We start from the raw sequence: 23,819 nt of genomic DNA on the forward strand, positions 1-23,819 counted from the left end.
GCCTTGGGTATCGCGGTTAATTGGTAGCAAAGCCCCCCTGAAAAACTTGAAAATACACAAAGTAACAAGGCCTCTTCATTAAAGCCCCCAAGGGTCAAATTCACTTCGAGATTACGTCCTGACCAACTGAGGGTATACGACTGTAAAAAAAAAAAAAACTATAAATATCTATAAATAAATAAATATAAATTAAAACACAAAAATGCATTTGAATAAACGCCTCATTATTGGCATTATACGAAAGTACAATGAAGTTGGAGGGCTTCTTTCAGTGCAAGAAAGCGATTTAGAGAGGGGCTGGCTAGCTGGACGCTAGCATCAATGATCCTCGAACTGAGGTATGTCCCGAATGCAGCTGTTTCGAGTTGTAGTTTCAAGTCATATGTTTCACGGGTAATGGATTGAAGCCGCAGCACCTCTGCAGCACCGCTGTTGCTTTCTCTCCTGTCCCCGCCTCACTTCGTTCCAGGTCCACTTAACAATCCACAGAGCACTCACTGTTGATCACCTTTTTTGCTCTTTTCTGACTTTCCTCAGAGTACGATTTAATTGATTTTTTTTTCAATGTAACAAACCGCAGGAATACTAGCTGTGTCTAGACTCATTGACCGGTGCGCTCGCCCGGCTGCTTGACCGACACCATACACCTGCCTTTCGCACACACAGTCACGCCCACCCAACCCACAAAGCCCGCCCTAACCTTCCCCCGTGATATCATTTGCTGTGTGCTGTCTGCTGCAGAGCACGATACGTTGGTATCAATGACAACGGAAACAATTGAATTTAAAATCCGCGGAGCACTGAACCAGCGATAACCGAAACGTGTCTGTATATCTCAGACCTCATCACGAATCACTCCTGAGAACGTAGTGGGTTTTTTTTCACCTGGATCAACCTCACACGATATCTGAGAGGTCATTGCTTTTTCTGTGAGCAAATTCCGCAACCTTGCATAGACTGCAGCATCCCTTTGTGCCGAGTGCCCGGAAGGCGCGTTGGGAAATTGCCAAGAGGTTTAGGCAGAACGTGGAGGCGGATAGAAAAGGCAGGCAGAGACTTGGACGTATATGCTGGGAAATAGAAAAAGGGGAGGAAGAATGTGAAAATGGGATTCACAACAGGCCTTCTATTTCGCGGAGGGTGTCTTAGGTTATATCGAGCAAGCAACACATTGCGATCCAGTTTGCTTATTACGGGAAGTTTATGACCATGCTTTTGGTGAAAAAATACAAGTATCAAAACAGGTTTTCGGCTAATGTTCGAGTGAAACTGGTGAAACTGGCCTCACATTCCTGGATTTTCAACCACTGTGCCGCGACGCACTAGTGTGCCATGAGAAATTATCCGATGTCCCTTTTTAAAATTTGAAATTTTATAAAACGTTTCTGAATCTCATCTGATCTCATCAGCCGTACCGCTTATCCTCATTAGGGTCGCGGGGGGGCTGGAGCCCATCCCAGCCATCTCCGGGCACTGGGCAGGGGACACCCTGAACTGGTTGCCAGCCAATCGCAGGGCACACAGGGACAGACAACTCATTCGCTCATTCACACCTAGGGACAATTTGTACCGGCCAATTCACCTGAAATGCATGTTTTTGGATTGTGGGAGGAAACCGGAGTGCCCGGAGGAAACCCACGCAATCATTTTCTGCAAATATGATGTCATTGTCATGTGTCTTCGCTGTAAATACTGGGGGTATTATAAATTATATTGTAATTAAACATACTGTTCAGCGTCATTTTATAACATTTTTGGTTTATGAAATGAAATGATCTGCATTTATATAGCGCTTTTCAAGTCAATGACTTCCCAAAGCGCTTTACAATGTGCTCCACTTTTCCCAATAGCGGCCTTGCAGCCATGTAAGGCGCTAACCTGCTTATTGGGGGTATTAGGGGTTCAGTGTCTTACCCAAGGACACTTCGACATGTATCACGGATGAGCCGGGATTTGAACTGGGATCCCTTGATCCCAAGACGAGCGCTCTACCTCCTGAGCTACTGCCGCCCCCGGTTTAGTGGTGTGCCGCAAAATTTTTCCAATGTAAAAAACATCCCCTGGCTCAAAAAAGGTTAAAAAAACACTGGCTTTTGTTAGATGGAGCTAATTATGTTGTACCGATTTTTATTTTAACTTCTATTAATTAATTCTATATTAAGTCTATCTACACTTATTTATTTTACTTTATGTGACAGTATGTATATGTGTATATATATATATATATATCCATCCATTATCTCAGTAGGGTAAGGGGGTTGCTGGAGCCCATACCAGCTATCCTCAGGCAGTGGGCAGGGGACACCCTGAACTGGTTGCTAGCCAGTCGCAGGGCACACAGAGACAGACAACTCACTCGCTCATCCACACCTAGGGACAATTTGGACCGGCCGAATAACCTGACATGCATGTTTTTGGAATGTGGGAGGAAACCGGAGTGCCCGGAGCAAACCCACGCAAGCACGGGGAGAACATGCAAACTCCACACAGGATTTTCGATCTCATGACCTCAGAACTAACCACTGCGCCGCTGTGCTGCCCATGTGTAGACTAAATATAGAATATATATATATATATATATCCATTAGCTGCACCGTTTATCCTCAGTAGGGTCGCGGGGGAGCTGGAGCCCATCCCAGCTATCTTCGGGCAGTGGGCAGGGGACACCCTGAACTGGTTGCCAGCCAATCGCAGGGCACACAGGGACAGACAACTCGCTCGCTCATCCACACCTAGGGACAATTTGGACAGGCCAATTCACCTGAAATGCATGTTTTTTGGAATGTAGGAGGAAACCGGAGTGCCCGGAGGAAACCCACGCAAACACGGGGAGAACATACAAACTCAGGAAGGTAGCTGGATTTGAACCCAGACAGGAGGTTCCCAAGACCTTAGAACTGTGCCGCACACGCGCTAACCACTGCGGGGAAATATCCGGGAAGTCCGGTAGCTGGATTTGAACCCATGACCTAAGAACTGTGCCACACATGCGCTAACCACTGTTCCACCGTGCTGCCCTATATATAATTAATATATATATATATATATATATATATATATATATATATATATATATAAAATGTACAGAGTAATTTGTATTTCTTGTGAAAACAATTGAGTAAAAAGTCAAAAAATTGACATCATCTCAAACCTTTGCAGACCAGGATTCATCGTGCCCCAAGGCCAAACAGTATAAAACTCAACTAAACTTTAGCACTCGATTTTATTCCTCGGCTTGCAGGTATAACTTCTGCGATCAAGGAGGTAAGAAAAAGGTCAAGTAGTTGCCTTTTACAGGAGATGAACCTGATGGAATAACTTTTTTTCGAGCGACTGCTTTCGTTTGAGACCAGAGTCAGACAAAAATTAAGAGTTTTTTTTCATGTTTAAATCCAATGACACTGTCAGAGACTGAAGCACACATATTCCAAACCCTGCTGGTGATCCAGGTGGCAAGTCCATCTCGTCTCATTAAAGAATATTATAGAAAAGCGCCCGTGTCGTCCGTGACTGCCACCTGTTCCCAAGGAGAACCGAGCACCGCCTTTTCATATTCTCGCGTGATTGATGGGCCGCTCCGAATGTAATTATGTAGAACAAACCTCGGCTTGGTAGAGGAAGGAACAGCGGAGTCCTTGATAGCCCGCCGTGACCATGTCGGCATGATGAGAGAATACGTCGTCTGAAACGGGAAGATAAGTAAAAATGGTCCGGGTGCGTGCCTGTATGTTTTGGTGGGTGAACCAAGCAACAGCTTTCTTAGTACTTTGGTTTGATGTGCTTCAGAATAACATTAAACCAGGGGTTACCACCGTGGTGCCAACAGGTAGCACCCAAGAACACCTGAGTAGCCGATGGTCCAGCTCTGAAGACAGTTCACCATTGATGGGTCAATGTGATGTTTTAGTGATGAAGATCCCACCTATGTTCTTGCTTGGAGCTTATGATCCAAAACATTGGTCCAACAGAGATTCCAAGAGCCAAGAAGTAATCTGTAGGTTCAAGAGCGTTCTCCATTTGTCCCCCAGTGCTGTGAAAAGATCTGCCTTCAGAAATATGATGTGCAACCTCAATGGAAGTGTTTAAATCTCGGTTAAATACACACTTATTTTCCATGGTTCACGAGTAATCTTAAACCTCTTGTCTTCTTGTCCTTAAGGACGAAGTATGGGCCCGGTTGTTGCAAGGTGCATGTGTTTTGAGCCATTGCACTGGCACTTGGACCTGATGTAGGCCATCATCTAGAACCTGCTCCATTTGTTAAGATTTTGGGGCAGGAAGCTTTTTACTGGACATTCTGTTTGGGTCTATATTTCATGTTTATGATGTATATATATTGTCTGTTGATGCCCTTGATGCAACATGTATTGCAGCCTGGTCATCCGGGAATGGGGATTACCTCGTGTGCGGCCCCTTCTGAAGGATTATTCATTCTCCTCATGCTGGGGTTTTTGAGGTTTTTCTTGCCCTCATATAGGTTTCAGATCAAGAGGTGTTGTAATATGGTCTTGAGACTTTTTTTGTGATTAATAGTCATGTTTTTTTAACCTTTGTTTATAAGGAAATAGTGTAAGAATGTTTGCCACCTGATTGCCTTAGATTACCAAAAGAAGACATTCAAGGGCCACTCTTGACGGTCAGCCTCATAAATTGAAGGAGCTACACATTTATGGATCAAATCACGGTTTATTGATCTAACATTGAATTACTCGATCCATCCATTATCTGCACCGCTTATCATCAGTAGGGTCGCTGGGGTGCTGGAGCCCATCCCAGCTATCTTCGGGCAGTGGGCCTGAACTGGTTGCCAGCCAGTCGCAGGGCCACAGGGACAGACGACGCACTCGCTCAGTCACACCTAGGGACAATTTGGACCGGCCAATTAACCTGACATGCATGCTTTTGGAATGTGGGAGGGAACCGGCGTGCCCGGAGGAAACCCAAGCAAGCACGGGGAGAACATGCAAACTCCACACAGAAGGTTTGATCTCATGGCCTCAGAACTGTGCCGCACGCACGCTAACCACTGTGCCGCCGTGCTGCCCTCATTGAATTACTGATTTAATCAAAAACACAAACATTGATTGTTAAAAAAAAACACAACTATTTTATTTAGGCTAAAGTCAATTATTAAACATTTCCATAAGATGGAAATTTGATTGAGATTGGTTTTCTGTAGTGTTTGAAAAGGTGGGTATATTGTAGGGAGTGAAAATAGCTAACGATAGAAACAAGCAGAGATTTACTTTGGCGTGTTTGAAGCATTTGACCCCAGTACCAAATTGGCAGGGATGTTTTTTTCCTTTAGCGTACAAGTACCTTGAGAGAAAGAGTAGTGGTTGTTCGGGTTCAGCTAGAAAGAAAAAGACAAATTTGCTTCGGCAAGATTCGTTCGAGAGAGTGAGACGCCTGAGACGAAGACACGTCTTTGAGATGGTCTTCGGTGCAAATGGCATGAGCGTAGGCGTGCCGGTAAAGAGAGCAATGCCTGTGCTTGCTGCCTGCTTTTAAAGCGACCTTGTGATGTCAGTGACCCCGTAAGCGTGTCATTCTGACCTTCAACGTGACTACAGTAGAGAACGATGGATGTGGTTCTGTACATCATAGAGCGTAGAGCAGGGGTCGGCAACCTATGACACACGTGCCAGCAGTGGCACGCGAGGGGTTAACCAGTGGCACATGAGCGCACGGCAAATAATAATGATTATATTTTTAAAATGCGCATTTTTACCTGACATTTAGACATTTTCAGTTGTGCGCCGTGTTATTTAGAGGCTTTACGTCAGCGCCCCTCCTCTTTTGCTTCGTGTGTCAGTGTGTCAGCCAACAAAACACACGCGCACGATACATGAACGAATTATGACGGCTCCTCGAGCGAAAACATCTCGTTCTTTCCAGCCAGCATGGACAGACGAATGGGGCTTTGTGCAAAAAATGACCGTGCTGTTTTGTGCATTATGCCAAAAAGAGCGTTGTACCTTGCACAGCAAGTGTTAAACGTCGTTACGAGACGAAACATGAACATGAATTCAAGGATGAGTCTGACATGGTGAAGACTTTAAAACGCGCAGTGTCCAGGTACAGCAAACAAACCCAGACCCTGGAAACCTTTGACACTGCTAAAAACACCACCACTGAAGCAAGCTATCACATTGCTCACTGCATAGCAAAGCACAAAAAAACATTTATTGATGGCGAATATTTTAAAGAAGCGGTGTGTGCGCGCGCGCCTTCTCCTTTGCTGCTGTTATTTCAAGTTTTGATATTTTCTGCAACAAGATATTATCGATGAATTGTATGGTAGCTGTCCATAGCACTTGTTTTTTGATTGGAGTTCATTGTTAATTAAGAATGGTTGATTCTGGTTCATTCTGGTGGCAAAAATTTGAAGTCATGGATGGCTACAGCCCTTTTCACTTGTTATACACATTCATTTTTTTAGTTGATTGATGAACAAGAATAGTAGAGGATAAATTAGTCCGTTATTCAATTTAGATGTATATCCATGTTGTATATTTGGACTGGTCTAAAATGACAGCTCTGTTGGATATCTAAAAAATGGAAATTTGAAAGTGGCACTCCACACCAAAAAGGTTGCTGACCCCTGGCGTAGAGAGACTGGCGTGGTTCGGTCCAATTGGGGGCATAGAGAAACGGGCGTAGGTCTGTTAATCAGGGGATATAGGTACTTCAATAATCCGAGAGAAGTGGTGTCTTGTGGGACATATAGTGTTTCTTTCGGAGTTCTTTGGACACCGTGTCTGTAGATTTAACTGACGGGGGTGTATTTGTAGTCCTACAAGGGCTATACAAACAATTGTGACTTGACTTGTTGACTCTTTCTGCAGCAATATCCTCCATTCTAGTTGGAAATCAGCTGATGATTTTTTGGGGGGCTGTGTTGATGACTCTTCAAGGATTTTCCTTTCTGCAGCCATACCAAACCGTTATACCCATATGCTCTCCACTTTGGCTGAAACCCAGGTATCGCGATGTACTCATTAGGAGCACCGGGAAGCTTTTCAATCGAATAGCAGAGAGAATAGCAGATAATAGCTTTGGGTATATAAGCAGAGAAGATACATAATTCAACACGATTATAACTACATTCCAACGTGCAATGGAGAACATTCTGAAATGTGACGTACACACCTTGGCACGTGTCGTAAAACGTTGAGAGGAAAAATAATAACGGTGATGAAACATCCTGGAGCTACACCAGACAAATGTAAATGAGGAACCTCGTCGGGAGGAAAGTGACTTTATTACACTTTTCTTGATTGACACCGGCAGAACACTATGCGCACTTTCTCCGAGGCGCGGCCCCGTCGCACTCTCGCTATTCCCGATCCAGGTATGAAAATACATTTTGCGGCATTCCCCTCGCGTTACTCTGTCGAGTCTCTTTCAATTCAATTCAAAGGGATTTATTGGCAATGCGCCGTTGCCTGATACAATTTGCGCACTCCTCTTTTTCTCCCCGCTCATTATTGCAGCTTGTTTTATAACTGGCGTATTTATTACATCCTCTCCGGCTCCAGGGATCTATTCCAAGTCTGCACCTTTAATGTGCTAATGCCTCTATTCTCCCGTTCCCTTCATTTATAAGGAATTATAGGATCTATTTCCATTTAGTGCTGTATATGTAACTTGGCCTGCACTGGATTTACGGCACATCCAAATGAGTCTGCTCGGAAATGGAAGCTATATATTCGCCATTGTTACGAGGAGAAGAGTCAAAATGTTATCGTTGTGTCCTCGGATGGATCTGTCACCATGTTGCAGAACTCCAGCGAGGGAAAATACGACGTACTAGGGGATACTTTGAATATGATTACAAGATGGTTTTTGGCAAATACTTCCATCCATCCATTATCTGCACCGCTTATCCTTAGTATACTTTCGGACTATCCGGTGTAAAGAAAACCCCCAAATTTTCTGACATATCATCCATTGCGGTAGTATACAACTGTAAAATTTCGTGTTTGCAGAGTTACTGTGGATCCTTGAAAAGTCTTAGAAGGTATTGAATTGATTATTCTTAGAATAAGGCTTTAGAGAGAAGTCGAATTATTGAACGCTTTGCTATGACCCCAGTATTGGAAGATTTGCCCGATTTGTGACTTTTTTAAAACCTCCGATGTGTTAAGACCACAAAATACAGAGCACTATTGAATTTGGAACTACATAAACTATATCTCCTTCACACCCCTCATATTCTTAATATACCGAGTTATCCTGCCATATTACTGTTCAACTTTCACATCCTCAGTCAGGGTTCACTCGGATCCTTGAAAAGTCTTGAAAGGCATTGAATTCATTGTTCTAAAAATAAGCCTTAATTGTCATTAAAATTTCTTAAATCAAATTCCTGAAAGTATTAGAAGCGTGAACACATTCATATTTAGGAATATGGCTGGCAACCAGTTCAGGGTGTCCCCTGCCCACTGCCCGATGATTGCTGGGACGGGCTCCAGCACCCCCGCGACCCTACTGAGGATAAGCGGTGCAGATGATGAGATGAGATGAGAATTTTTTTTTAAATTAACTGATTTTCTTTGGTGACAACATAGCATGACCACAATAATGGAACTATCAAAATGGTGATGTGGTTTCAGTCGGGTCTTTCATAGCACACACATGTCTTAGGTCTACACACAATACACATAGCAACTTTGGACAAAGACCATGTTTAATGGGAAGTGGATGTCCAACAAACGTTTTTCCCAGGGCTAAAAGCTGTGCCAGGTAATGTGTACGTGGCACAATGTATTTTTTGCAAGAAATTTTTTTTTTGTTTTTTTTTGTTTTGTTTGTTTCAATTGTGTTTTTTGTCAACTTGGTCTTAAATTAATGTCAAAAGGCATTAGAAAGTCTTGAATTTCACTTGCCTTAAGCTGTAGGAATTCTGGTATAACGCTTACCCGAACTTAGAGTTCTTTTGTAAGTAAAGAAAAAAAGTATGTGTCATACACCAATAAATATGGTAACTGTTTACATACCAAGACTAAGAGAGTTGTCGAAGAGTCTTGTTGGTGATAGGAATGAGTGGAGAGGTGTTGTAAAAGGATAGTGGGATGTTTAGACGTGTTCTAAGGGATGGCAGGGCACCTGTATGATGTGGCAGGGGTAAACCAGTGAAACCTGTCAGGCCCTGCTGTTGAACAGAAGAGTGTGTTGTGTCACCCTGACCCGAGTGACACGGCCACTTTCTTGTGTCCCGTTTCATCTGGAGGGACAAAAGCATGACCAACTTGGGTGTCGAGGTGCTTAACTTGTTTGGGTGTTTGGGCATTTGGGTTGGCCCCAAATGTCCCCCCCAAAAAATGGTGTGTGTGTTTTTGCTACTTTTTCCTTTTTTAATTTTCTTTGTTTTTGTATTTGTCTGTCTTGCTGTCGCTCACCCCTCTCGAGGGATATGACCAGGGTAGATACATAGTAGATAGATAGATCGATAGATTACATACTAAAGATGTTTTTGAATAAGCTATCAAAAATGTCATCTATAAGTTGTCTCCCCTTATGGTATGGATCAAGATTTACGGAACAATTTTGCCCTATAAGAAATAATACAGCTCACTCAGACCAAGGTAGCGCTTCTATTAACAATTTAGCGTGTTTATTATTGCGGTTGTCAACTTTGCCTGCGGAAACGGAACTCCCGACAAGAAGCAACAGTGAAAGGTGTCACACAAGGGACTCACCTGGCTAACGTTTGAATAATGCATATTGTTTACGGCATGATTTAGTCATGAACGGCTCTAACCACACAATCAATCCTCGATGAATTTTTTAAACTGCAGGGGGGAATATGATCAATATATGATGAAGTGTCGCCGGGTGAGGAATTGCTTAACCGAGCTCTTTTTTTTTCCCTTTCAGACTTTGACCCAAACCTGGGGATGATGGCCGGCATCACCCCTATCAACCCGTTGATGCCGGCTTTGGGCATGGTGCCCGCGCCACTCTCGCACGAAGTGCCCGTCGTCAAAGAGATCATACACTGCAAGAGCTGCACACTCTTCCCACCAAATCCCAGTAAGTCAAATATATGCGCCAGCAGGCTGTACTTGCCCAAGATACACACCAGGAAACGGTGCCCCTATGACCCTAGTGGTTAAGGGATCCAACCACACACACACACTTACATATACAGACGCTGCTCAACATACGGATAAGATATGTTCCGGGCGATCGTTTGTAAGTTGAATTTGTTCGTTAGTTGCTTCAGTGCTATATTTTGTATGGAATGTATGTTTAAGGTTTTTTTTTAAGTCACCTGTATTGTTTTGTACCAGAAAATAAACATTTCATACAATAGTAAGCTAAATAAAGTTGAGTTTAACATACTTTTGAAAGATGGGCTTCAAGAGTTAGGCGACATCCTCCTCCGTGGTAGAAAGTGGTCGAAAAAAAGCGATCTAACCATTTTCTCAACCGCATCAAGCTTTCTTATTCCACTTTCATTTCAAAAGAAACAGCTCGCCTCTTCTTTACACTTTACACCATGTTGAATGAATGAACGAGATATTAAACAATAAAAATGTCAAAGTTCTTAGCGCGCTGGGGATAGTATATACAGTATAGAATGTTTACACACGAACTAGGAAGTAGAAGCCAGATTCCTTCTTCGGGTTGGATGCTGGGTGACCTCTCACAGCGCCACCACACGCCGGTAGCGGCGGAAAGAAGCACTACAGTACTGTCCTGTACTCCGAAAAAGGTGCACAGGATACAAAATCTAAATATTTGGATATTGTGCGACATCCCGAAAAAAATGTTCATATCTACCGTTTTTCGTAAGTAGGGAAGAGTCTGTACCAGAAAGGAATACATTTCAACAGTTTTTTGGGAATGAGAGCCATATCATGGATTTAAAGACAGAATTAAAAGATAACATTAAGCAGTGCATTTTATTTCCTTGTTTGACGATTGATAATGTCATGACATATAGGAAATCATCATCATAATGCCAGAACCTGGGTCACGTATCAACAAATACCCCAGATAGAGGTAAGATCTTAAGCTCGAGACCGGCCAGGGTCGGGTCTGACCTAAAAATGTCATCATTAATACGGGTCTAAGCCAGATCGTGCTTCTCCCTCGCTGACTTTTTTTTCCTTATCCATGCTTTGCGCAAGTCCTTCATTGTTATTTTTGTTTGTTTTTTGAAGGATCCCCAGGTACATGGTTGTGCCTCTCTATCTAGTCTGATCCAGCTAGACTCTTACACCCTGCTACTATGTGATGAACTATTTCAGGGGCGTCTTTGCACAGTCTGATCTGCTCTGGTCGATCCTGGCCTCTATGGTTCCTGTGCTTATGGCCTGTTCTTGGTCTGCCATGATCAGCTGTCTGTCAGTCCTGCAGTATCGAGCCAAGCCATGTCTTGATGTCAGCCACCTCCTCTATCTGACAATGGTATATTGCATGTAGGATCTTGTCCTCCCAGGATGTCTACTGCTCCTCCTCTACACTTTCATCAGGGTTCTTCTGCCTGAGACTTTCACTCAGGAAGTCATCTTTTGGGTCTATTTGTTCAATGTACGCTTGGATTTTCGATCCGTCATCCTGATACCCGCTGCCCCCCTCTTTTCGCTTAGCGTATAGCCTCAATACACATATATATTTATATATAATTTATACTCCAAGAGGGTTTTTTTCCTCAAGTGCTGGGGGAAAATTAGATAAACAAACGTCCCCACTTCTGACTTGCGCCATTATTGTAAGCACTCAGACTTGTGCCAGTTTTCATTCCAACACCAAGTCATCCCATAATGAAGCTTCACAGTCGCACACAAAAGCAACCTTGTGATATTTTCAGGTCACATTTGTTTATTCAAACTGTGAGTGCGAAGCACTATTTATCTCTTTTCTGGCTCTCCAATTACGGCAAGTTGCCGCTGTCTGTCACCGAGACCCTCTCGGCTCCGTTCGCACGAGAAAACTGCATTGTCGTCTTCAAGGAGATGAAAGCCCTCGAGAGTCGAGCTAAATGATCGCACACTTTGGCACCCTGATTTATTGTCTGTTCTGTCGTGTACTCAGAAAAGGTGATTTACCATATTTATTCCGTGAATAATTTATTTTTGTATTTTTTTAACCTAGAAAAAGAACTCAGTTTAGATGAGAGTTATACATGAGGTTTTACAGCAGTATATTTGTTTTTGTGCATTGATTGATTAGTCGGAAAATATCATTATCGTATGCAATGGGAATCAAACCCTGGTCACTGGGGTGTGAGCGCCAAATGTTTACCACTACAACACCTGTGATACAGATGCAAAAAGGCATTAGATTAGATGAATGGATGGATGGATGGATGGATGCATTATTCATCCCCGTAGGGAAATTCACACTTCCAGCAGTATCCTTTTGTTGTTGATTAATAAATTAACAGGATGGCCTCGGGTTGCTGTGTTGTAGTTTAGCAACAGCGGAGTGGATGACGTCACACGCTAGTCCAAAAGTTTGACTTCCCTGCAGCAGATGTAAATTATATCTCATGATCGCACTTTTTATCAAATCCGTTTAGCCATCTTCTCACCTTTTGCATCCACCTGCTACTCCACTCAACCAGCTCTAAACACATGACACCAAAATTCAGTATTTTACACACTAGTCAAGTCAAATCAGATACATTTGTGACACCCTTAATCACAAATGTCTCAGAGGACTGCACAGGTTACCATGACAACCTTGATCTTAAACCAACATGCGGGCGATGAAAAACTCAAAACCTCATCACAAGGAAAATAAGAAACATTGAGAAGGGGCCTATAAGGCACTCTCCAAAAGTAATCTTTTGACAGATATTTTTCATGCACGGAGCTTAAACTGCAGTAAGACCTATCATACTTATTTGTGTATAAGCTACACTCACAGTATATATTAATGCAATCATTGATCAGTCGAAAAATGACGCTGACCGAAATCGCAAAAAGTTGTGTGCAGCGAGAATCGAACCCGGGTTGCCGCAGTGAGAACGCCTAAACCTATCCAATAGATCACTGGTATGACAGATGACATATGAAAAGGCATTTGATTTTATCTCATGATCACTCTTTTTATTCAAGGTACCAGAGACTAATGTTAGAGAATGGCATCCTGAAAAATATTAATAAACGCAAAAAAAGCACGACAAGGTTGTGTATCTGATGATACATTGTTAATTGTATATTAATATCGTGTTTATAGTTAACGTCGTCAATAAATTACTTTAACCTACACCCAAGGTATATATTAATGCAATCATTGATCAGTCAAAAAATTACGCTGACCAAAATCGCAAAAAGTTGTGTGCAGCGGGAATCGAACCCGGGTCGCCGCAGTGAGAACGCCAAAACCTATCCAATAGATCACAGGTATTACAGATGACATTTGCAAAGGCATTGGATTTTATTCAATGATCTCTTATTTCATTCAAGGTACCAGAAACTAATGTTAGAGAATGGACAAAACATAATGGCATCCTCAAAAATATTAATACACGACTACGCGTTATACAAGAATAAATACTGTATTCAAAACTAGCTTCACTTGTTTGCAGTTTGAAGTTTAGACTGCCTCAAGCCAGAATCTATTTTTGATCCTCAATGTACTTTTTTTGGTTGCTGCGATCACAAACCTATTTTTAGATCCCGTTTTCTATGTTTCTTCACTTTTGGGTTCCCTTCTCGCATCTCAGCCGGCAATATGTTACATAAAGCACCTTAATCTCTCATCGAGCCGACCGAGAAGCCGACATCTGAAGAAACAGATGATCGGGCTTGATTTTCGGCAGCAGAGCCAAGTTTTTCCAAAAGAAATCCACTTTTAAGCCACAACAAAAGCATTATGGCTCCTTCTTTGTTATTTATTGTACTAGCAGTATGGCAGAATGAGTGTTTTACCATGCTTTATGTACAGTATTGTACATTTTTTTCTGAAAACTGTATTTTTGTAATGATTAACTTATTAATTACTGTATTTATTCAAGGTTTAAGTATGGTCTTTATTTCATTTTTATTTTAATTCAAATACATTTATTGTTTTAATTTTTCTCCTGTAATTATTATCTATTATCTCATCTCATTATCTATTTAACGGACGATCGGTTGTAAGTTGAATTTGTTCGTAAGTTGCTTCAGTGATATATTTTGCATGTTTATGGTTTGCATAATCATGTTTAAGACTTGTATTGTTTTGTACCAAAATATATTTTTTTCATGAAATAATATACTCTATAAAGATGAATAAAGTTGAGTTTAACTTACTTTTGGAATATGGGCTTCAAAAGGTCCTCCTCTGTGGTAGAGAGTGGACGAAAAAAAAGCGTTCCAACTATTTTCTCAACCGCATCAAGCTTTCTTTTATTTCAAAAGAAACGACTCGCCCCCTTACACTTTACACCAACCCTATTGAATGGATGCAACAATAAAAATGTCAAAGTTCTTAGCGAATGAGATGCAGTATAGAATGTTTACACACAAACTAGGAAGAGGAAGGTGGATTTCTTCTTCAGGGTAGATGCTGGGTGACCTCTCACAGCGCCACACGCCGGGAGTGGCGGAAAGAAGCACTACTGTCCTCGGAAAAAAGTGCACACAATACAAAATCTAACTTAAAGCAAAGTCCGGATATTTTTCGACGTCCCTAAAAAAATGTTCAGATGTACTGTTTTTCGTAACTCGAATGGTCTCAAGTAGGGGAGCGTCTGTATAATGTCAAATAATATTGGCTGAATTAAAATCTGCAACCAGATGTTCATCTTTGATAAAGGTTAATAAAATAAGTAGCAGCAACTCTAATGACTTCCCTGGGTAATCACACCAGACATGCGTCATCAGACGGGTTATCCCAGTGCACGATTAAGCCAAGAAACTAAAATACAAGCATCAAATGAGCGCTGACTGCACCGGCGAGCCTTAATCTTAACACGACATGATGAATTTTCCGCCGTGTTTTGCCATCGTATCATTTGGAAAATGAGCGCCGTAGCCCAAGATGAGTTTATTTACCAAATCGTTTGAGTTAACCCGTGGAAACGTCTTGCATATGGCTTCCATCAGCAGCACCCCCCGTAGCCCCTTTTTGTTTTCGTTAGCATCCTGCACCACGTCCCCTCTGACTGACCTTTAAGCGTTCAAATCTGATCCCCCTCCCCCACATCGGGGATTTGTTTTTCCCCCTGCATCTCCTCGCTGTGGATAACCTCACTGTCTGTGTGCATTACCTCTTTTCGGTTGACTTCTGTTTTACTTTTCCCCGAGATTGCTTCTGTCATGATTACTGATGTGGCTCCTTTGCCGCCAAATGCCGCAGACTATGATTGGCTCCCGATCATTACTTGTATCCAGTCGTGTCGGTCCCCTTTTGTCAGTCCGTCTGCGAGCCTCAGTTAACGCTAGAAAAGCCTTTTTCGACCCTGGCCCCCACCTGTCCCGTTTTTTGCTCTCGTCTGTCCCCCGGCTTCGACCCGTTTTTGATCCTGACCACGTCTACTCTCCCGTCCCGGCTTTCGACGTCTTTTTGTCCCCGACCACGTCTCCTATTCTGGCTTATGACTCGCTTCCGTACCCCGACCACGACTTTGCTCCCCTGTCCCGGCTACTGACCCATTTTTCCGTCCGACACCGCCATCGCTCGCCACGGAAGATCCACTTCCGCGTTCGGAGCACCATTCGAGTATCAGAGCGACCTGCTTCCCGCGTCCAGCAATCACGGGATCGTGGGCGCAACCCTTTCTCTTTCTTTCAATAAAACCTGTGAGAAACGTAACGCAAGTGGGTCCTGTCTCCGTTCTGGTCTTGACAGTACGTACTGACAAAAGGGGACAGACAGGACTGGATACAAGTACTGATCGGGAGCCAATCAGAGTCCGCGTAATTTGGTGCCAAAGGAGCGGGCACAGCCGAGTCACATCAGTAATCATGACAGGTTCTTTCTATCGGTCTGCAAATTGAAAGATACGTCAAAAATGAGAAAATGATTCCCGTATTTTCCGGAGAGAAAGTCCCGTTTTTTTTTCATAGTTTGGCCGGGGATGCGACTTGTACTCCAGTTACGACTATTATGTGAAATTATTAGCATACCGTATTATGATTATATTATCGAGTTTTACATTTTTATTACTGGTCCTGTATATCATTTCACATGTTATTTTCACACTAAACCTCAGGAGGGCGCTCTAGGCCTGTGTTGATTATTTCCACCTTGCCCTTTTGTGGGTGGGGGACATTTTTTTAAAGCAAAAAGAGAAGGCGACGCATTGTCTGTTGGGGCAGTTGTTTACCGGTAAAAGTGGCACAGAGGATGAATATTTAATTGGATTTAGTGATTTGGCGTGAAGTTAATACTTTGGTAAGCATGTTCTTTATGCTAGAGTTAACTGAATAACTTGTAATATGATATGTTGTTAATGACATTTCTAGGCATGAAAATTATGTAAAGTTTTCTCTATTTATATTTTGAATTGCCTTTTAAGATGATACGTTTGTTTTAGATGTTGAATTTCATCAAATACATTTCCCCAATGAAGAGATTTATACCCTAGGTGTGACTGTTTTTTTCTTCTTTATTAACGGCTGGAGACACTTATAGTCCAGAAAATACGGTAATACCAGTGGTGGGCTGTGAGTACCTGCGAGGCCCTCCCTGCTAGCCTAAAAACTATCTGAATCATGGGACGTTACTCATATTTTGTCCATTAATACATAGTGAGTAATTCTAAATTGCCTGTCAGCTTCCTTTCATTGCTTCACCCTTGTTGCACTGCATCCATATGTGTGCTTTCATTTTTTTAGCATTTAACCAATCACATCTCAGCCATTAGTTGTTCCTACCCAAAGGCCTTCATTATTAATTCTGAAGGCCCTGGCACATAAAATCTTAGAGTAAGCTGGTGGTTTAGCCAATCAGATTCCGAGTTGGCGTCACACCAACAAGCTTGCTTTGAGAAATGTCACGGGTTTCACTATGATTGGCTAGGGGGCGGTAATCCACAAAAGGGATTGCGCCGTTAAACAAGGGAACATATTGTTGTGTTGATTTTTCTAAAAGGAAGAGAAGTCTAAAGCGAGCCTTCTTTGTCCGCCACTTTCAGGCCAGAAGTAAGATTTTTAGCCCAAGCCTGGGCCGATCCGAATTTCAGGCCGGGTCGGTACGCTCGTGGATAGCGTCTCTCTCACCGGCTTTATTTTCATTATCCACCCGTCATTGTTTATTGCAGTGGTGGCTTACCCGGTCCTGGAGAGCCGCACGTCCTGCATGTTTTAGAGGTTTCTCTGCTTCAACACAGTCGACGCAAATTTTCAGCTAGTTAGCAGGCTTTGTGAGAGCTTGATAACGATCCAGGTGATTGGAATCACATATGTTGGAGCAGAGAAACCTCCAAAATATGCAGGACATGCGGTTCTCCAGGACCGGGTTAGCCCCCCCTGGTTTAATATCTTTATACAGTCTTGTTCAACTTAGATTTTTTAACTAAAGACAGGCTTTATGTGTCACACATCCATAAATCCATGCACCTCATAGTCCGGTGCGCCTTATATATGAAAAACTAAATCTCAAAAAACTATTATTGTGGGGTCCACCTTATCCGGTGCATCTAAAAGTGCGGAAAACATGGTATACATTGTCTTTGGGAGTATCCGCTTGCTAACCATAAACCCCGGGAGAATCCAGCGCACACCATTTATCATATTCTGCGACAGATTCAACAGCTGGTTTGCTTTATCTTTGCCCTTAAGGCTGGATGGATTTCCATTAATTGCCAAACGTTTTCAGGAAGAAGTCCACTTAAAAAACCAAATCAAAACAAAAGCCCCACTGACTTACCTCCTGCCAGGTTTTCTGATGGTGTTTCGGCAGACTGTTTTAATGACAAATTTTGTAGTTCAAAATATCTATTACTTTAACTTCCGTAATTTTTCTCGTTTTAAAGGTCATCTTTATACTTTTTAACACAGGTTTTATGGAAATGTTAAAAAATCAACATTTTATTGTTTTCTCCTGTTGGGATCTATCCAGGAAAAGTCATAAAATTTAAAGTTAAAAATATAAATAATTTAAGTGTTTTTCTGGGTTTTTAACAACAAATTGAAGGGTCATTTTGACCCGAGGACAACAGGAGGGTAAAGTATGGTATTTAATTTTTTTTTAAAATGACAGATATTTGATCAGTTTACTGTGTTCCACATCAAAATTCATATACTGCAATCCCTCATTTATCACAGTTGATGGGGACCAGAACCCCCTTTGATATGCAAAAACTTAAGAAACCCCCCCCCACACACACAATTTTTAATATGTGGCGACCACTCACAGCAACAGTCGACCGGGGATAATGGATCCTGGCTGCTCAGTTGCAGTTCCTTTTAGGTGTGAGGAACAGGAAAAAGAGCCGCCAGGCACGGCACAAATTTGCCTTTTCGGCCTCTGCTCTCAGCAATAGTCGAATGGGGATAATGGATTGCGGCCAAAACAGTGCATGTTCATTTTGGGCGCTCTACACTGGTGTGCTCTCAGCAGTAGTCCCCTGTAGATAATACATCACAGCCAAAACCATGCATTTAAACTTTTATAATTCGCTCAGTATCCATAACATCAATATTTGGATCGATCCACCCACCCTTCGTGGACGCTTCGAATGAGTGATTGCTGCCAAGTGAAAGGATTCATGATTTAACTGGAAGACAACTATCAAGAAGCCATTGCTCCCAAGATGTCACTATTCTCCTGTTCATTTCATCTTTTTTTCTGTTTTTGTCGGTCCCTCTTTGAACATTCCCTTTGATCGTTTTCACATATTTGCGTTCTTCTTCAAGATGATAACAGCAGCTATCACTCCGCACACGATTCGATTCGATGGTCTACAGCACTTAAATGTCCTTTTTTCACTTTTTTTATTGAGCCCGATGGATCAGACGGGTTTTCAGATGTCGGTGTTTCAAGCGCATTTTAAATTATTTAGAGTTTTTCGATTGTCGTCCCGTTCCCTTCGCTGCTCTTAATAGTAAGATACTGCTGTGACTCAGACGCTATTATCTTGTGGAAAGTTGCTACATTTTAATCTTCACATTAGGGTGTACGTATTTAAATCGTTGGTACTACAGTATTCTTTCAATTTTTGCGGTTAAACAGTCGTGTAACTGATCAAATTAAGTCAAATTTTCACAAAGTAGTAACCATATAGATAGCGTAACACAAGGACTCTATTTACCGTATTTTCCCCGATATAGTTTGATAACTTTATCTTCTCTGTTCCTATCTTCTTAGTTTTTTTTTACCTCACTGTGAATGTGTGAAACTGGAGTGTCATGCCCAATTTCGTTGTTACAATATGTTAACCCATTTTGTAACAATGACAATAAAGGTATATTCTATTCTATTCTATTCTATATAAGGCAGTTAGAAGGGGCAGCTTCAAAAATAGTATTTTGTTAAAAAAAAGATATATATATATATATAAAACAAATGGAAACAACCTCCCAGTCTACAGGGCACACCTGATTATAAGAAATACTTTTGAATCTGGGTGTATTTCTATATATCTATTTAGGTACTAATGCGCATTATTGCGCATTATAGTACCGAAAATACGGCATTTGTACAGTTTCCCTCATCAAGGATACTTTATGTAGCAAAGCACTCTGGAACTAATTCACACTTAATGTGTATTAGTTGATTCTCCAGGACAAAAATTTCCACTTAGAGTGGATGCAACAGTTCTATCCATCTATATGTAGTGTAAGGTATATGCTTCCTGAAAGCCAAATACTCATTGTAAACAAATGGGACGCAGCAATTGAGCCCACAAGCATGGTACTTTGCTGATTTCAGTTAGTGATAGGAATAAAATCTGTTTTAATTAACGTCAAAAATTGAATGTGGAAACAACGCCCATTTGGATGATAATGTCGCCTGTTCTTGGCCCCCTAATTGGATTGCTCAAAAAAAGTCATCTATACAGGGTTATTCGTTTTTTGTTTTTTTTAACAAGACCCGTAAACGTTTCCTATTGCTCCAACCAGTGCCAATGAAATAAAGCAGTCCTCCGATTGGATTAAGTGTGCTGGCATTCTTAAATTACGCAATACAGACGCTGCCCTACTTGCAAACGATCGTTCGTAAGTTGAAGTTGCTTCAGTGGTATATTTTATATGTTTAAGGTTTATATAAGTAACCAATATTGTTTTCTACTAAAAAAAAAACATTTCACAAAATAATATGCTCTCTAAAGATTAATAAATTGAAGTTTAACTTACTTTTGGAAGATGCGCTTCAAGAGTTAGGCGTGGTAGAAAGTGGCAGAAAAAAAGCGATCCAACCATTTTCTCAACCGCATCAAGCTTTCTTATTCCAATTTCATTTCAAAAGAAACAGCTCGCCTCTTCTTTACACTTTACACCAACCATATCAAATGGATGCACAAGATATTAAACAATAAAAATGTCAACGTTCTTAGCGCGCTGGAGATACAGTATAATATGTTTACACACGAACAAGGAAGAGGAAGGTGGATTTCTTCTTCGAGGTGGATGCTGGGTGACCTCTCACAGCGCCACCACACGCCGGTAGCGGCGGAAAGAAGCACTACAGTAATGTCCTGTACTCAGAAAAATGGTGCACAATACAAAATCTATCTTACAGCAATGTCCTGATAGTTTTCCACATCCCGAAAAAAATGTTAATATCTGCCGTTTTTCGTAACACGAATGTTCGTAAGTAGTGGAGCGTCTGTAATTCATAGTAACAAAAACGCTATCTGTCGAAGTAACACTGCATTGTAAATTAAAGAATTTGAAGTATTTCTCAACTATGCCCGTTCATTTTTTTACCCACAGATCTCCCTCCACCAGCGACCAGAGATCGACCCCCAGGTTGTAAAACCGTATTCGTAGGGGGCCTGCCTGAGAATGCCAACGAGCAGCTGATAGTGGAGGTGTTCGGCCAGTGCGGAGATATCACGGCCATTCGTAAAAGCAAGAAAAACTTTTGCCATATCCGCTTCGCCGAAGAGTTCACCGTGGACAAGGCCCTCTTCCTGTCTGGTAAGGAGCGTTTCTTTGCTATTTTTAATTGCCAATGGATACTTTTAGTTAATGGTTATAGGCTACTTTGAATATCGTATTTTCTTGACCATCGTGTTAATAGGCGCCGACTTCGTAGCTGGTTCAGGGTTCCCGTGGATCCTTTAAGAGTTAAGGACATTTAATCCATTATTCTAAAAATAAGGCCTTAATTGTCATTAAAATGTCTTAAATCAAATTTTTTGAAAGTCTTAAAAGTGTGAACACATTAATAAAATCCATATTTGTTTAGGCTAAAAATATTCAGGAATATGATATATTGTCTTTTTTTGAATTAACTGATTTACTTTGGTGACAACATGGCGTGACCACAATAATGGAACTATCAAAATGGTGATGTGGTTTCAGTCGGGCCTTTCAGAGCAGACGCAGGTCTTAGGTCTACACACAATGCACATAGCAACTTTAGACAGAGAAGTTTACTTGACACCAGGGGTGTCAAACTCATTTTAACTACTTGTCGGGGGCCGGACTAGTAGATTAAAGGGAAAGAAAAAGAGAGATGAATAAAAGAGAAAGAGGGAGGGAAAAGGAGAGAGGGCGGGACAAAGAAAGAAAAAGAGAGAGAGGGAGAGAGCGTTGGAAACAAAAGAGATAAAAAGTCGTGAGAGAGGTGGAAAAGAAAGGGAGAGGAAGAAAAGAAATCCAAAGAGAAATAGAAAGATAGAAGGAGAGAAAAAGAAAAGAAAGCGCGAAGGGTAGGAAGAGAGAAAGGGAAAAGAGAGAAAAGGAAAAAAGGAAGTTAGAGCAAAAGAAGTTAAAAAGACACAGAGAGAGAAACAGAGGAACAAAGGAAGAGAAAAAGAGAGACACAGAAAGAAAGACCGAGTGTGGGAGAAAAGGGGTCGAAAAGAGAGAAAGAGAGAGAGAGAAAGAAATACATACAAGTACAGTGTCTTTGTGAAAGGAACCTGGCTTTGGCAACATCAAGTTGACATATTTCAACCTGCAGCTTGTTTTTCTCTTCCGCTTCTCTGAGTGTTGTCTCGCGGGCCGGATTCAATCCCTTAGCGGGCCTGATCTGGTCCGTAGGCCGCCTGTTTGACACCTGTGCTTTAGACCATGGGAAATTGTATATTTAATGAGAAGTGGCTGTCCGACGATCTTTTTTTTACCATGGTCAAAAGCTTTGGCAGGAAATGGTGTACGAGGCAAAATGTTTTGTCTTTATTGTTTTTTTTGTTTCAATTGAGGGGTTCTTTGTCAACTCGATCTTAAATATGATTTCAAAAGGCATTAAAGAGTCTTTAAAAGTTTTGAATGTAACTTGCCTTAAGCTGTAGGAACCCTGTGGTTCTATTTCTGTGTTTAACACTACTCAGGGCGCACTGCACGATTACCCTCTCCGGGCCAATATATGAATTAATAGAATTAATTTTAGAAGAATAGAATAGAATTAATAGAAGTGTTATATGTTTCCAATCGGTCACGGACCGGGGACCTTTTGCGTGTTAGGCCAATGTGCTAACCACTGCACTACCTGCATTTTATAACTGCTGTTCTTTGATATTTTTACAAATCAATCGCAAAAATCTCCCTTTTAGATTCACCACACGAAAGAAAATGAATACATGGGTAAAAATATGTTCATACAAATAAGGCCTTCCTCTTAATAAACTGTTTTTACCGATAACCACTTCGTGCCGTCTGGAATTTTAAGGTCAGTCGCCAGGTTTTCAATGACCGACCCACAATTTTCCCATCCTGGGTCGACATCGACATTAAATCCACTCAGCGAGGATGACACGGCACATAACTCTCCGTGACTCCGAATCCCGAGTCAGCGGCCAGGACATTAACAGTCCATTTGCCGCAATGCCGAATCACACCTGCCGCTGTAAAGCGACGTGAGCCGAGGCTCATGGGTATTGTAGTCTCCCGCGCCATCTGTCTTCCCAAACTATCGAGCCTCGATTTATCGTCTGCTGGAGGAAGTTAAAATGATTTAAAAGACGTCACTTGAGAGCTCATATTTTGCTTTCGTAGATTGTGGAAAAAAAACATTCTAACATGTGTTTTTACTACATTTGTTTTAGCTGTCTGTATTTGTTGAACACTTTGACAGCTATCACCAATATTAGCAATACTATTAACACCCTCTCTTCCTACGTCACATTTAATAATAATTTAAATGGAAAATAATATGTAACATTTAAGTTCAATTTATTTGTATTAATAATTCTCAAAAAAATCATGATGTAAAAAACATTTTATAAATAATTACAAGAATAAATTGTAAAATTACTAAGAAATATGTTCGATATAAATCATTGAGAAAATATATATATTTTTAAGAGTACTTTTAGTGAGGGATTTTGCACATTTTTAGGATTTCTTTCTTGTTCAACCTTTTATTTTACTGTTGCGAAATGTTCTTCATTTCTTATTTACTAATCTTATCATCAAATAAAGAATATAAAAGTCGGAATATAGCAGTTCAAATATACCTGTATCTTCTCTATAAAGAAATACTAAAATAAATAGTGAAAAAGAGAAAATAATCTTTGAGAAAATGAAAATATTTTCTTAATCTTAATAACACGGATTTTTAATACATTTAAACCTGATTTTTCTTCTTATTTCTTTTTTTAATGATATCTGCTGATGGTACCGACATTTTTTTCCTTTATTTATGTTTTTTGTTTTTTACATTTTACAATATTAGATTATTCTGCTCATTTTAAGGAATAAAATGTCAAACAAGATGTATTTTTGAAATAGCTGCAACTGTGTATATAAATAAATAGA

General features: G+C 41.2%; 1 protein-coding gene across 4 annotated transcripts in view; it reads left to right on the plus strand.

Annotated features, from left to right (window-relative positions):
* Positions 1 to 23,819, plus strand: part of enox2 (ecto-NOX disulfide-thiol exchanger 2) — a 307,278-nt gene that overhangs the window by 234,728 nt on the left and 48,731 nt on the right. For all 4 annotated transcript variants that reach the window (XM_088343564.1, XM_088343563.1, XM_088343566.1 and 1 more), the window contains 2 exons: positions 9,883 to 10,038; positions 20,826 to 21,032. In XM_088343564.1, coding sequence (XP_088199690.1) covers positions 9,883 to 10,038; positions 20,826 to 21,032 — 363 coding nt within the window. The remainder of the gene's footprint in view (positions 1 to 9,882; positions 10,039 to 20,825; positions 21,033 to 23,819) is intronic.

The sequence above is a fragment of the Urocampus carinirostris genome, chromosome 9 (assembly GCF_059441175.1).
Source record: "Urocampus carinirostris isolate Australia breed hairy pipefish chromosome 9, RoL_Ucar_1.0, whole genome shotgun sequence".
Classification (NCBI taxonomy): domain Eukaryota; kingdom Metazoa; phylum Chordata; class Actinopteri; order Syngnathiformes; family Syngnathidae; genus Urocampus; species Urocampus carinirostris.